At 38.6% G+C, this 13,609-nt stretch overlaps 1 protein-coding gene across 2 annotated transcripts; it reads left to right on the top strand.

Moving 5' to 3' along the window:
* Positions 1-9,891: 9,891 nt before the first annotated feature.
* On the top strand, positions 9,892-12,641 carry LOC109148523 (cytochrome P450 71A1-like). Of its 2 annotated transcripts, none has more exons than XM_019296264.1 (2): positions 9,892-10,856; positions 12,013-12,641. In XM_019296264.1, the coding sequence occupies exons 1-2, from the start codon at positions 9,966-9,968 to the stop codon at positions 12,562-12,564; spliced, it is 1,443 nt and encodes a 480-aa protein (XP_019151809.1). In that variant the 5' UTR covers positions 9,892-9,965; the 3' UTR covers positions 12,565-12,641. The 2 variants fall into 2 exon arrangements, with proteins under 2 accessions (XP_019151809.1, XP_019151808.1); XM_019296263.1 differs by having other exon boundaries at positions 9,895-10,901; positions 11,941-12,641.
* Positions 12,642-13,609: the final 968 nt, after the last annotated feature.

Genomic DNA, 13,609 nt, shown 5'->3' with positions numbered 1-13,609 from the left:
TAGTGTTAAATTGATTTCAAGATACACGGGCTTTTTCAATTGGTATCAGAGCCACCAGACTTAAGTTATTAGTCTGTCGATCTAGCTACTCCGTGCCCCTTGATCTCAATTCTTCAGCGGCTATTATTATTATTTCTGATTTTGTTAAATTGTTCGATCTCACGGGTTATTGAGTGTTACAGAATGGAGCACACTAAAGCTCTTCCCCAGCTAGTCGATGACAACTATGCATATTGGAAGGTGCGCACGCGCACTCATCTCAAAGCACAAGGTGAAGCAGTATGGTGTATCATTGTAACAGGCTGGGAACATCCAACCAAAGCCAGTACCAGTGAGGATGAAACTCGAGTGACGAAACCTGAAAATGAATGGACCCAAGCTGAGAAAACAAGTGATGGACACAACGATAAGGCACTAGATATTATTTATGGGTTAATTCATGAAAGTCAATTTCCTATTGTTGCAGGCCATGATTCAGCTAAAGGCGCATGGGAAGCACTAGAGGCTACCTATGAAGGCACAACGTTGGTAAAACAATCGAAACTGCAACTGGTACAGTCAGACTTCGAGGAGCTCCGGATGAATGAAGATGAAACCATCGTGACCTTTCACACTCGTGTGCAAGAGCTAGCAAATCGAGCTATGGTCCTCGGAGAACCGTTCACTCAAGAAAAGTTGGTGAAAAAAATTCTACGATCGCTGCCACCTCGGTTCCGGATGAAAGTTACAGCGATCCAGGAACATGACAATTGGGAGAAAAAGACCGTAACACAACTAATGGGGAATCTAAGAACTTATGAGATGGAAATCTTAACAGATCACACGAAAAAAAAACAAAAAACAGTAGCATTTACCGCTGAAGAAAATAATTGTATACCTGACTTAGATGAAATAGGTGATGATCCAGTTGTATTTCTTACTAAACAGTTTTCTAAACTTTTGAAACAGGTATCAAAAGGTTCACGAAACAAGAATATGCAAAAGGGGGTGTCATCATAAAAAACGAGTTCTAAATCAGGATCATCAACCTTCAAGCCTCCTGGTTCACGTCCAGGACAGTCCAAAGAGAAACCCAACAGTAAAGGGATCAGATGCTATGAATGTGATGGCTTCGGACATGTACAAGTAGAGTGCCCCACCTATCTTCGACGCAAGAAATCCGTGTCAGCAGTTACTTGGAGTGATGATGACTCGGACGGTGAAACAGGAGGATCTGATCCATGCGAAATTTCTGGTAATTTTGTTGCCTTTACTGCACATATGGTTGCTGCACCGGGTCATGAAGATGTTGCTGACTCAGAGGGAGGCGAGTATATCTCTGCAGAAGATTTAGAGTCAAGTGAATCATTTTTTGAAATTGAGTTTAATAAGTTGTATCCCAAATGGGTAGCACTAAGGAAAGAAAATCATAGATTAACTAGTGAAATAGGGATTGTAACAACTGCAAAGAAAGTGTATCAAACTCAAATAGCCGATAGGGATCTGCTTCTTAAAGAGGCATTGGCCCGAGAAGAAAAACTGAAACAAGAGGTACAGACTCTGAAACGGGAGCTGAACACCTACAAACGCCAAATCAAAATGATGGATACCACGTCTACACTTGACGAAATCCTTGAGTCTGGAAGAAAGACTTCGGCAAAATTTGGTATAGGTTTCACAGGAAACAGCTCAAAGGACAAAACGGTGTTTGTCAAAGCGTCAGGCCCTGGTCAAGGAGATATTCTAGAGTTTAGCACAACGACACATCGTGTTGGTACAGTAAGATCACTCAAGCCATATTATAAATCTTATAACCCGGTATGTCATTATTGCAGGTTACGGGGTCATACCAGACCTGAATGCTACTACTTCTACAAGGATCAAAGAATCGAGAAGTTCAAACACAAGAACATCCAACCCTTTACAAGACAAATCTGGGTTAAAAAGACAGATTATATCTCATTCGTATCTTTCCACTCTAAAAGTACAGGTCGAGAAGAAAAATGGTACTTCGATAGCGGGTGTTCACGTCACATGACAGGAAATGCTAAATTTCTGAGTAACGTGAATACAAGCAAAGGTGAAGTTACCTTTGGCGACGGTATAAAAGGACAAGTCACTGGTATAGGCACGCTAAACGTAGTTGGTCTGCCAAAACTAGAGAAAGTTCTACTAGTCAAAGGACTTCATGCAAATCTTATAAGTATAAGTCAACTATGTGACCAGAACTGGAACGTGAGCTTCACCAAAAATAACTGCAGTGTCCTAGACAAAAAAAAAATCAATGTGTTATGGAAGGTACAAGGTCAACTGATAATTGCTATATTCTCACTAACAATGTTTTGTGTTGCAGGATCAATGTAGATGAAACTGAGCTTTGGCACCAAAAGCTAGGACATCTAAGTTACAGACTTCTTGACAAGCTTGTGAAGATTGAAGGTGTTCGTGGATTACCCAAGCTAAAAGTCAAACCAACCATATGTGGTGCATGTCAAGCAGGAAAGCAAACCAAATCCTCTCATCCAGCTCAGGACACCATAAACACAAGTCACTGCTTGGAACTGATTCACATGGACCTCATTGGTCCAACTCAAACAGAAAGTGTTGGAGGTAAGAAATACATACTAGTTTGCGTAGATGATTATTCTCGTTTTTCTTGGGTTACCTTTCTCAGGGACAAGTCTGAGACCCTCGAAGCCTTCAAAACTCTAGCATTGAAACTTCAAAAAGAAAGAAATGAACCCATCATTCGAATCCGAAGTGATCACGGACTAGAATTCGACAACAATCTGTTCAATACCTTTTGCAACCAAACAGGAATCGCACATGAATACTCAGCACCAAAAACACCTCAACAAAACGGAGTTGTTGAACGGAAGAACCGCACAATTCAAGAAATGGGACGAGTTCTGCTTAATGCCAAAGGACTACCTCAAAAATTTTGGGCAGAAGCTGTGAACACTGCATGTCACATCATCAATCGGGTCTATCTACGTCCAGGCACGAATCAGACTCCGTATACATTATGGAAAGGTAAGAAACCAAACATTAAATATTTTCATGTTTTTGGATCACGCTGTTTTATTTTGAAGGATAGAAACCCTGTCGCAAAGTTTGAACCAAAAAGCGATGAAGGCATCTTCCTCGGCTATTCAACGAACAGCAGAGCATATCGTGTATACAACAAAGTTACCAAAACTATCATGGAGTCCACAAATGTTGTAATCGATGATCAACCGAGCGATATTATCACAACGTCTCAGCCTGGACCAGTGACAGAACCTGACACAAGTTGTCCTGAAACTTCTGATTCCAGAACCCCTGAACCTAATCCAGAGTTCTCTATGCCATCTCCCACATCAACTCAACCTGAGCAAGAAACTGAGTCTGAATCTGACACTGATCACTGTAACATTGATATCCCTACTCGCATCCAGAAAGCTCATCCAATACAAAATGTAATTGGAGACCCTAGTTCCGGCGTAAAAACCAGAGGTAAACCGAAACGTGATTATCTTCAATTAGCAGGATATTCTTATTATACTTCGCAGATCGAACCAAAGAATATCAAAGAAGCTCTAACAGACGAACACTGGATCAAGGCCATGCAAGAAGAACTGGGGCAGTTCGAACGAAATAAGGTATGGTCTCTAATTCCTAAACCTGACAATGTTAATGTTGTAGGTACCAAATGGATCTTTCGCAACAAAATCGATGCTGCTGGCAACATTGTTAGAAATAAAGCGCGGCTGGTAGCCCAAGGCTACTCCCAAATTGAAGGAATTGACTACGACGAAACATTTGCCCCTGTTGCACAGTTAGAGTCAATCCGACTCCTTCTATCGATTGCTTGTGCCCTAAAATTCAAGCTGTTTCAGATGGACGTTAAAACAGCCTTCTTAAACGGTTATCTCTCGGAAGATATATACGTTGCTCAGACTAAAGGGTTTGAAGATCCACATCATCCAGACTATGTCTACAAATTACAAAAAGCTCTCTATGGCTTAAAACAGGCCCCAAGAGCCTGGTATGAGAGACTTACTCAATATCTTCTTCAGAACAACTACAAAAGAAGAGGATCAGACAAAACGTTATTTATAAAACGATCAGGTAAACACATAACAATTGCTCAAGTGTATGTAGATAATATCGTCTTTGGATCCACACAACCAGGAGAGACAGACCTGCTAGTCAAGGTAATGCAACAAGAGTTTGAAATGAGCATGATAGGTGAACTAACCTATTTTCTTGGATTACAAGTAAGTCAAACTAAAGAAGGGATTTTTATATCACAAGAAAAATATGCGAAAAATCTTTTATCCAAATTTGGGCTTGAATCTGCAAAAGATGCTCGTACTCCTATCTCTACGACTTCAAAATTGTTCAAAGATGAAAAGGGAACATCTGTAGACTCTACTATGTACAGAAGTATGATAGGCAGTCTACTATACTTAACAGCCAGTCGACCAGATATTATGGTAAGTGTTTGGATGTGTGCACGCTATCAAGTCGATCCAAAAGAGTCACACTAAGCGTATCATAAAATATGTTAAAGGAACGATAAATTATGGTATTTGGTACTCGAACGATACTAATATGAATCTTGCAGGATACAGTGATGCTGACTGGGCAGGAAACGCTGACGATAGAAAAAGTACATCAGGCGGATGTTTCTTTATCGGAAAAAATCTAGTCGCCTGGCTAAGTAAGAAGCAGAACTCGATTTCACTCAGCACAGCTGAAGCTGAGTATATAGCGGCAGGTAGTTGTTATACACAATTACTCTGGATGCGTCAGATGTTAACTGACTATGGTATAGAACAACAGAGTAGGACATTGTTCTGTGACAACACCAGCGCAATCAACATCTCTAAAAACCCAGTCCAACACTCCAGGACGAAACACATAGACATTCGACACCACTTTATTCGTGAACTAGTCGAAGAGAAAGAAATTATCTTGGAATATACTTCAACAGATAAAAATCTTGCAGATCTATTCACCAAGCCGTTAGACAAATCGAGATTTGAACTGCTTAGAGCTGCCCTTGGGGTTTGCAATCCCACAGCTTAATCTTCCACATCAGGTACAACAAATAATCTCTAATTAATTTTCTTTAACGTGGTTGTTGTTTATTTGTTGCAGGAAAATAAATTTCTAAATACGAAAATAAAACTCTAAACCTCTCCTACTTACTTTTAATTTTATCGCCCCTATACCTGCATATTTCCTTAACCAGCTCGGCTACCTTATATATCTATATATTAAAACCATCACTACAAAATTAAAATGTGTATTGAAATATTAATTTCAAACATCTTACACCACTCTCTCCTAGTATGACTCTACTACTACCCCTACAAACGCGTCCCATCACTCATCCCATCCATCACAACTTTTGAGAAGCCCATCAATTAAATGTCTCCTTGACTTTCTTACTCTTACACACCAAACTCACACTCTTCTTCTTCATCCTCATCTTTACCACGCTCAATCATCAAACCTTCAACAATGGAAGAAGACAACCCTTTCGCCATTTTCACAACTAAATCCGAAAGATTGGAGCTATTCCGCCACATCATCAACGTTGAATCTCCTCTTACATCTGATGATACAGATCGAGTTCTCACCACAATCAAGCACCATGCAAACCTTCTTGAAAGACTCTCGGACAAGGAAATCAGACAAATCCAAGCTCTAGCTCGGTTCATATCAGTGGAGCCGTGGACTTTTCAGGCCGAATCAACCGAGCCACCTCGGCCACAATCCGAGTTCGTGCATGCCTCATCTCCGGAAACTATGGTAGTATCCTCACCTTTAGATGAAACTGTTTCTGCTTCTAGAAAGTTAGATTTCAACATCTCTTTGCCAAATCAGTTTGTGTCTACCTCAAGTGATTTGTGTGCCCCTTCCGTTCCTTTACACGGTGATCCGTATGATTCTTCTTCACATAAATTACCTGAAAATCTTGTGCCATTATCTGATTTAATGCATGCTGTGTCATTTCCCTTCACCATTCGAAATATTAACCAATATGTGTCTCCCATGGCTTGTGCTGCATTCTCTATTCCCATAACCGTTCCAGTCTCGAAATCCGCAGAGGTTCACATCCCTGGGCCCACCTCACATGATTCTGTTCCCATTATCTCTATGCTCGTGGACAAATCTTCCCGAAAAGGGAAAGAAAAAATTACTGTTTCAGGTACAGCCGAGAAAAGAAAAATTGGAGCATTGGAGGATGTTGTCTGCTTGTCTGATTCCAAGCAATCAAAAAGAGGGTCCACATTGCCACCCAGGGTGACAAGGTCCAGATCAGTTTCAGGCCAGTACTAAGTCCAGCCCCTGCACCAGCAGTTGTCACTGTCTCATCTGGCTCAAAGATGAAGAAATCTAAGAAAACATACCATCCGATTTTATTGTCTCCAGCTTTGATGTCTGATTGGAATGTTCATGCTACTAGAGATTTTATTCTGGAGAAATTCATCAATGTGGAAGAGTTGACAGAAAAATGCAACATTTTGCCTATCTTGCGAGATCAATGCCTTCTTGCCTCACTTGTTCATACTGGACCATATTCCACATGGCTCACTGCCGAGTTCTACACGAATTTAACTTTGGATACTTTTTCGGAGGGGTCACCTCGGTTTCAACAAGTTTTCATCCGGGATAAATGGTATCCCTAAAGCCCGGCCGTGATCAATTCCTATTTGGTTACTCCAAATCATCAGGCTGCCCCTGACCCGAGTCCTAATCTCCTAGCCACTGCTTTAACACACAACAAGGTTGTCACTTGGCCAAACACCGGACTCGAAAGCCTAAAGCTCACCACGGTCTACTATGTTCTTTTACGGCTTGCCTCAACAAATTGGATGCCGGCTGTTCGTCATCATCTTGTGTCTGACCAGCTTACTGCCCTCCTCTACAAGATCAGGAACCGACTCCCTTTCAATCTTGGAGAAATCATCTTTGGCCATCTTGCTCAATTTGTGCGACATAGGGAACCTAAGGTACATCTTCCGTTTCCTAGCTTAATTTCCGGGCTTCTACAGGAACATGGGTTCAAGCCCTACAAAGATGAGGTGGTGATTGCTAATGACTCAGTCTATAAATATGATGATCGTTTAACCCATAAGGATCACTATGATGATAGAGCTACGCTCATGATCACTCCTGACGCACCAACTGCCACGCCCCCTGTGTCTGCCCCTGCATCATCTGTTGACACTACTTCAGCTCCAAATCCCCGTCCTACGGCAGTGTCCGAGGAACCTCAGACGCTCATGGATCGCCGTCAAATTGTTCTCACTCTTCAAGCGTCAATTACTCAAATTCGCACATCGGTTGCTTCTCAACAAATAACCATTGATGGCTTAGAAAAGTTGTTGGGTGCTCAGTTGGAAGAAATAGTAAGAATGGAGGCCATCTATGCTCGGATTCGAACTAATACTGGCGCTGGCACTGGTTCTATATATGAGAGCGATGAATCTGAGTCGGGCACCCGGTCTGCAAGTTAATCCAATCCACTAGTATGATGTTCACCGGTTTGTTTGTCATTTATTTGGCATAAACAAAGGGGGAGTATTGGAGAAAGGGGGAGTATGGGAATGTTTGGAATGTTTGGATGTTTGGTAAGATTTTAGTTTTTGGTATATTTTGGTATGGATGTTAATCCTTGGTTCGGATGCTATTAATAATTTGGTATGACTATAAACATTTTTGGTATGACTATGAATGACTTAAGTATGAATGTCTTGGTATATTTGGTATGTTGACTGCATGGTATGAATTGGTTTTAATTGGAATGCATATGAAGAAAGGAAAGCTCCAAGTTAGGAGGAGTAATTCAAATTACAGTATGGAAAGCGTGACATATATGGTATGTTTGATACAACACTTTTTCGTACAATAGTCACTATTTATTGATTGGATGAAGTATGTGAGTCTACATCAACTAAGGTCCAAAATAAAATCCGACACACAAATAAGCTTTGGTCTAGTTCTAAAAGATTTAAAATTGCATATTTAATTTTCTTTATATGTTCAGTACGTTTACTATGGGATGTTAATAAAATATTCATTTCTTTTTCCCAAAGTATAATGATACTATTGTTTTACCAAATAAATTGCCAAAGGGGGAGATTGTAAGTGTACAAAATAGTACACATTAGATTGGCTAATTTATTAGTTTGTTTTATTAATATGTAATTAGCATGTAATGTTAATTAGTATAAGTTGTAATTAGTATTTTGGACCAAGCTAAAATGTGTGGTGGAGATTTATTGTTAATAAGTTGGACAAAGAGCAAGTCTGAAGATCTCAGTTAAAGAAAATGTGGTTGAGAAGAATTCAAGCCACATATGAAAGCTACAATCAAGGCTTGGTGAAATGGAAATTAATTACGTACAGTATATAAGGAAGGGAAAACGAAAGAGGAAGTTGCCAATTCTGATATTCTGATCACATACGCAAGCTTTCTATATTACTGCTTTAATATTGATTATATTATATTTCTGATTTAATTCTGTACTTCAAGTCAGTACCTGTGACAGCTGAAGCGATACACCAAAGATGGTTATGGCATGCACGGTTCAGTCATGAATAGGTGTTTTAGAAGAGTTGTAGTGGTAAAGGCTGTGAGCCGTTTGTAGTTACCTCTTGTAATATTCTGTGGTGAACATCTAGTGGATTGGGCAGACGTGGGTTGCCCCGCAGACGTAGGAGAAGGAGCTTCGAACTGCGTAACAATTCTACTGTGTCTTTACTTTATTTACGCTTTCAATTTCGTTATTTATACGTTGATTAAATTGATTTAATTAAACAGCGAAATTGTCTCGTAATATAAAATCAAGTAGAATCCTTAGTGTTAAATTGATTTCAAGATACACGGGCTTTTTCAAAATCTAAAGTATAAATTTTATGAATCTATAGTATAGAAATTATGAATCTACAGTATAAAAATTATAAATTTACAATATAGAAATTATGGATATAGAACCGTGCCCACCTTACAAGGTGGACACGTGCTCATAGCATAATGCTTATAAACAAAACAAAGGTCTATGTTTGCATCATACACTCGTATTCATAAAAATAATACAATAAATTCATTAAAAAAATTATATTAATAGAAATAATATTACAAATTCATTAAAATGATACAATTAATTATAACTTATATATATTACTCATTATTTTTAGATATAAATAAGATCATTATATTAAAAATATATCATTTAAATTTTTAAAATAACACCTGCTCTGTCATTTTTTCTAATTAACAAACATACAGTACTTTCTTTACAAACTTATAATAGATTAATAGTGACTTTATAAACGTCATTTTATTAACCAACAAGGATCACTTTGGCTCTGGTAAAATAATTAACTTATCAGTCAATTTTAGTTTATTTGATCACTATTAACTATTTGACTTGTTTAAACAACTCATAGTGTTTGATTAATTAGTTTCTGGTAACAACTTATTGTTTCAAAACACTAAAAATCAAAAAGTTGCTCAAAGTAGCTTTTTTTATCAGCTTTTTGAGAAAGTTATTTTGTATGTAATCAGCTCTCAATTAACAGCTAATTTATCCAACATCTTTCTATAATCAGCTAATGTTATCAATTAGTCAAACTAACTAACCCAATCAGCTAACATCTATTTACCAAACGGTAACACTTGTGTGAGACAGTCTCACGGGTTTCAATCTGTGAGACGGGTCGAATTTTTAATTAATGGGTTGGGTCTTTGACATTATTGATCAAAGATCCGACTCATTTCACGGATTGAGGCCGGTGAGACGGTCTCACATAAATTTTTAAAGATCTCAATTAGAATTTTTTTTAATGATATATTTTTTATAGGGTAAATTTATTTGTAAAAAAAATGAAATATTAAAAAAAAAAATTAGCCGATATTTTGTGTATAAATGCACGTGACCTCCTTTCGCAGTAGTCACAGCTAAAGATTTGATCCTCATACGTTGATGATGGAGGTATTTTCTTGGTTTTTCCAGGCCCTTCCATGGCTTCTCGCCATAGCATTTCTCTTCAAAATAACCACTATTCATCAACGTCGAAAAGCTTATAAAACTCCGCCAGGTCCACGGCCATGGCCGATTATTGGCAATTTGAACCTTCTCGGCTCCATCCCACACCAATCTTTACACTCACTGTCCCAAAAATATGGAGAACTAATGCTCTTAAAATTTGGGTCCAAGCCGGTTATAGTTGCCTCATCTCCGGAAACGGCAAAGCTTTTCTTGAAAACCCACGACGCCGTTTTCGCCTCTCGCCCCGCCACGGCCGCCGCCCATCACACCTTTAACCGCTCCGACATGACGTGGTCCCCTTATGGGCCGTTCTGGCGCCATGCCCGCAAGATCCTCCTGTCCGAGGTTTTCACCCCGAGAAAGCTTGATTCCTTCGAGTACGTTCGTATTGAGGAAAGAATGGCTCTAATCTCTGGCCTTTACGATGCTGTCGGGACCAAGAATCCGGTGTTGCTAAGAGACCATTTAGTGAGGTTCACCCTGTCTACTATGACTAGGCTTGTTACAGGGAACAAGTATTATAGCAAAGACTGGGAATTGGGAAAACCGGAGGGTTATTCGATACCGTTGAAGAAACTTCAAGGATTTCTTGATGATTGGTTCCTGCTTAGTGGTGTGATCAATCTGGGAGATTGGGTTCCTTGGTTGAGCGGCCTTGACTTGCAAGGATATGTGAAAAAGATGAAAGCTTTCAGAGAGGAGTATGAGAAGTTCCTAAACTATGTGATTGAAGACCATATGGCTATGATGAAAGGTGACGAGAACTTTGCCCCGAAGGACATGGTGGATATATTTTTGCAGATAGCTGATGATCCAAATCTCGAGGCCGATGTTGCACTCACACGCGACCGCATCATGGGATTAACACATGTACGTACCAGATTTTTAATTTGCTTGAATTTCCTTGTTAACATATATAACTATTGTTACATAAGTTACTATCACTATGTCAAAAGTTATAATTAATAGCGAAAGTTACTAAAAAGCTATAGCTAATAGTGTACGCACAACTTTATTTCTTTATAGGAAAATGGTCAAATAGACCCTGAACTTTACTCAAAAATGCAATTATTAGGTCCTTAAACATTAAAAAAAATACAATTAAACACTCGAACTTGTCATTTTGGATTGTCTAAACTCAGTAGCCAATTATTTACCTAAAATAACTGGTCATTTAAAATTTCGACGAATAAAAATTCCGACGACCATAATTTTTCTTTTAAAAAAATATCCGATGACCTTCTCCACCGAGAAGATGACCCGCCGATCGTCTTCTTCTGTGGAGAAGGCGAATAGGTCGCCTTCTCCAATGGAGAAGACGACCAGTCGATCATCTTTTCCAATGGAGAAGGCGGCCTCTGGTCTTCTTCTCCAATGGAGAAGGCAACCAGTCTGGTCTCCTTCTCCACCGGTGAAGACGACTAATCCGTTCGTTTTCTTCTAAAAAAGAAGACCGGTGGAGAAGGTCACCGAATTTTTTTTTAAAATTTTTATGGTCGTCGGAATTTTAATTTGCCGGAATCTTAAATGATCGATTATTTCAAGTGAATAATCAGCTACTGGGTTTAGACGCTCCAAAATGACAAGTTCGAGCGTTTAATTGCACTTTTTTAATATCTAAAGGCTTAATTGCACTTTAGAGTAAAGTTCATGGGTCTATTTGACCATTTTCCCTTCTTTATTACGTGCTGTAAAAATCAGTTGAAGCAGCCTCCGGTGACCGACTAGCACGCAACATTCACACATTTTTTATAGCAAAATATTAGATTTGACCCTTTACCGATCTTCACCTAACAATCTCTCTAGCCACATGGTTCTTTTTGCTCCTTACCGACCTCCCCCAACATCTATTGCATTCTATATTGAGTTTTGTGATTGTTAATTAGTTTAATTTTCTTGACTCTCCTAGGATATGTTGGCGGGTGGCGAAGATACGACAGCCGCAACAGTGGAATGGGCATTTCAAGAATTGTTTAGAAAGCCATGGATTATTGAAAAGGCAACCGAGGAGTTGGATAGAGTGATTGGGAGGGAGAGATGGGTAGAAGAGAAAGACTTTTCGCAACTACCATATATAGATGCAATCATTAAGGAAACATTCAGGTTGCATCCACTTTGCACATTGCTCCCACCACACTATTCTATTGAAGATTGCATTGTGGCTGGTTATGAGGTACCAAGAGGAACAACTGTTCTAATTAATGTGTGGTCAATTGGGAGGAATTCAAAGTATTGGGATAATGCAAATGAATTTTGTCCTGAACGATTCCTAGAAAAAGATGTTGATATAAAAGGACAAGATTTTGCACTTTTACCTTTTGGGTCAGGACGAAGAAAGTGTCCCGGTTATAGTCTAGGGATGAAGGTTGTCCGGACAACATTAGCCAACTTGTTACATGGATTTAAATGGAAATTAGATGGAGACCTGAAGCCAAAGGATATATCTATGGATGAGGCTTATGGCTTGACCACTCATCCAAAATTCCCACTGTCTTACACTATTGAACCTAGGCTTCCCACCCATCTTTACTAGTGTGTATAGATTTTATATCTTTATTTACTGTGTAAGTTACCGAATAATATTTTAATAAAAAATTGGCTATCCTATTAAAATATGAAATTTTTTATTATTTCCATTTTACTAAAATTACCTCCTAATGTTTAGGAAGAATAAGTCAATAAAACATATTTATTTATATAAAATAAATAATAAACAACATTTTAATATCTTAAAAAATAATTCTAAATGAAAATTTAAGTCGTGTGTAAGGTACACTCTTTTTAAAACCGATTCGTTACCTTTCGATGGTGCTAAGAGCATTGTAGCATCAGTCTCCCAACATAGAATGGATTACAACACTATATTTGAACACTCAAATATAATGCTTTTAGAAGTGAGCACTTCGTAATTTTAATATCAAAGTGTTGCTAGAAAGTTACAAAGAAGAAAGGAGAGTTTCAAGAGAGAAAAATCAGAGTTTTGAAGTTGTTCTAAAAACAAGCTACATACTCAAAAACATTCTGTCTAACACAAGTATTTAAAGGAGAAATGGGATATATATATATATATATATATATATATATAAATGAGAACAGAGTGCATCGCAAATAATAATATCACAATAAAGTCGACCCAACTAGAGTCCAAGCCCAAGTTAAACTAGGCATTTTAGGGGGAGATTTGAACCCGAGTGTTGTTTGTTGGGTAGAGAAGAAACCATTAAACTAAGTGTCCTATTAGTGATAGGATGGTGTTTGAAGGGGGCAAGGGGTCCAATTTATAGTGTCTGCACCTTGTGAAATGAGTGGTTGTCATGTCTCGATCAATCATATATGTCTACTCATTAAACGAGTGATTGTCAAGTTTTAATCAACCTCGTCTACCCACTTGTCATCACCACAAGTCGCACCTTACACTTTTTTCCTTAGCAAATTTTTACTGCTTTTACTTGCATAAGAAACATACTAGACTAGTTGGAGCAAGGTATAATTGTACAATAGTTGGGTTCAAGTTTTTGTGGCTATGCCTCTTTCATTTTTTGCTGGTTCAGGCTTAATTTGAACTATGCAACCTTTTA

Source organism: Ipomoea nil, unplaced genomic scaffold, assembly GCF_001879475.1.
Source record: "Ipomoea nil cultivar Tokyo-kokei standard unplaced genomic scaffold, Asagao_1.1 scaffold2144, whole genome shotgun sequence".
Classification (NCBI taxonomy): Eukaryota; Viridiplantae; Streptophyta; class Magnoliopsida; order Solanales; family Convolvulaceae; genus Ipomoea; species Ipomoea nil.
The sequence above is the reverse complement of the archived record's forward strand: the minus strand, read 5'-3'. Positions and strand labels throughout refer to the sequence as shown.

Bases quoted from the DNA above. Each gene is read 5' to 3' on its own strand.
- LOC109148523 (XM_019296263.1), top strand. From the start codon at position 9,966: ATGATGGAGGTATTTTCTTGGTTTTTCCAGGCCCTTCCATGGCTTCTC. The intron at 10,902-11,940 runs GTACGTACCAGA...TGACTCTCCTAG, and splicing joins GCATCATGGGATTAACACAT to GATATGTTGGCGGGTGGCGA.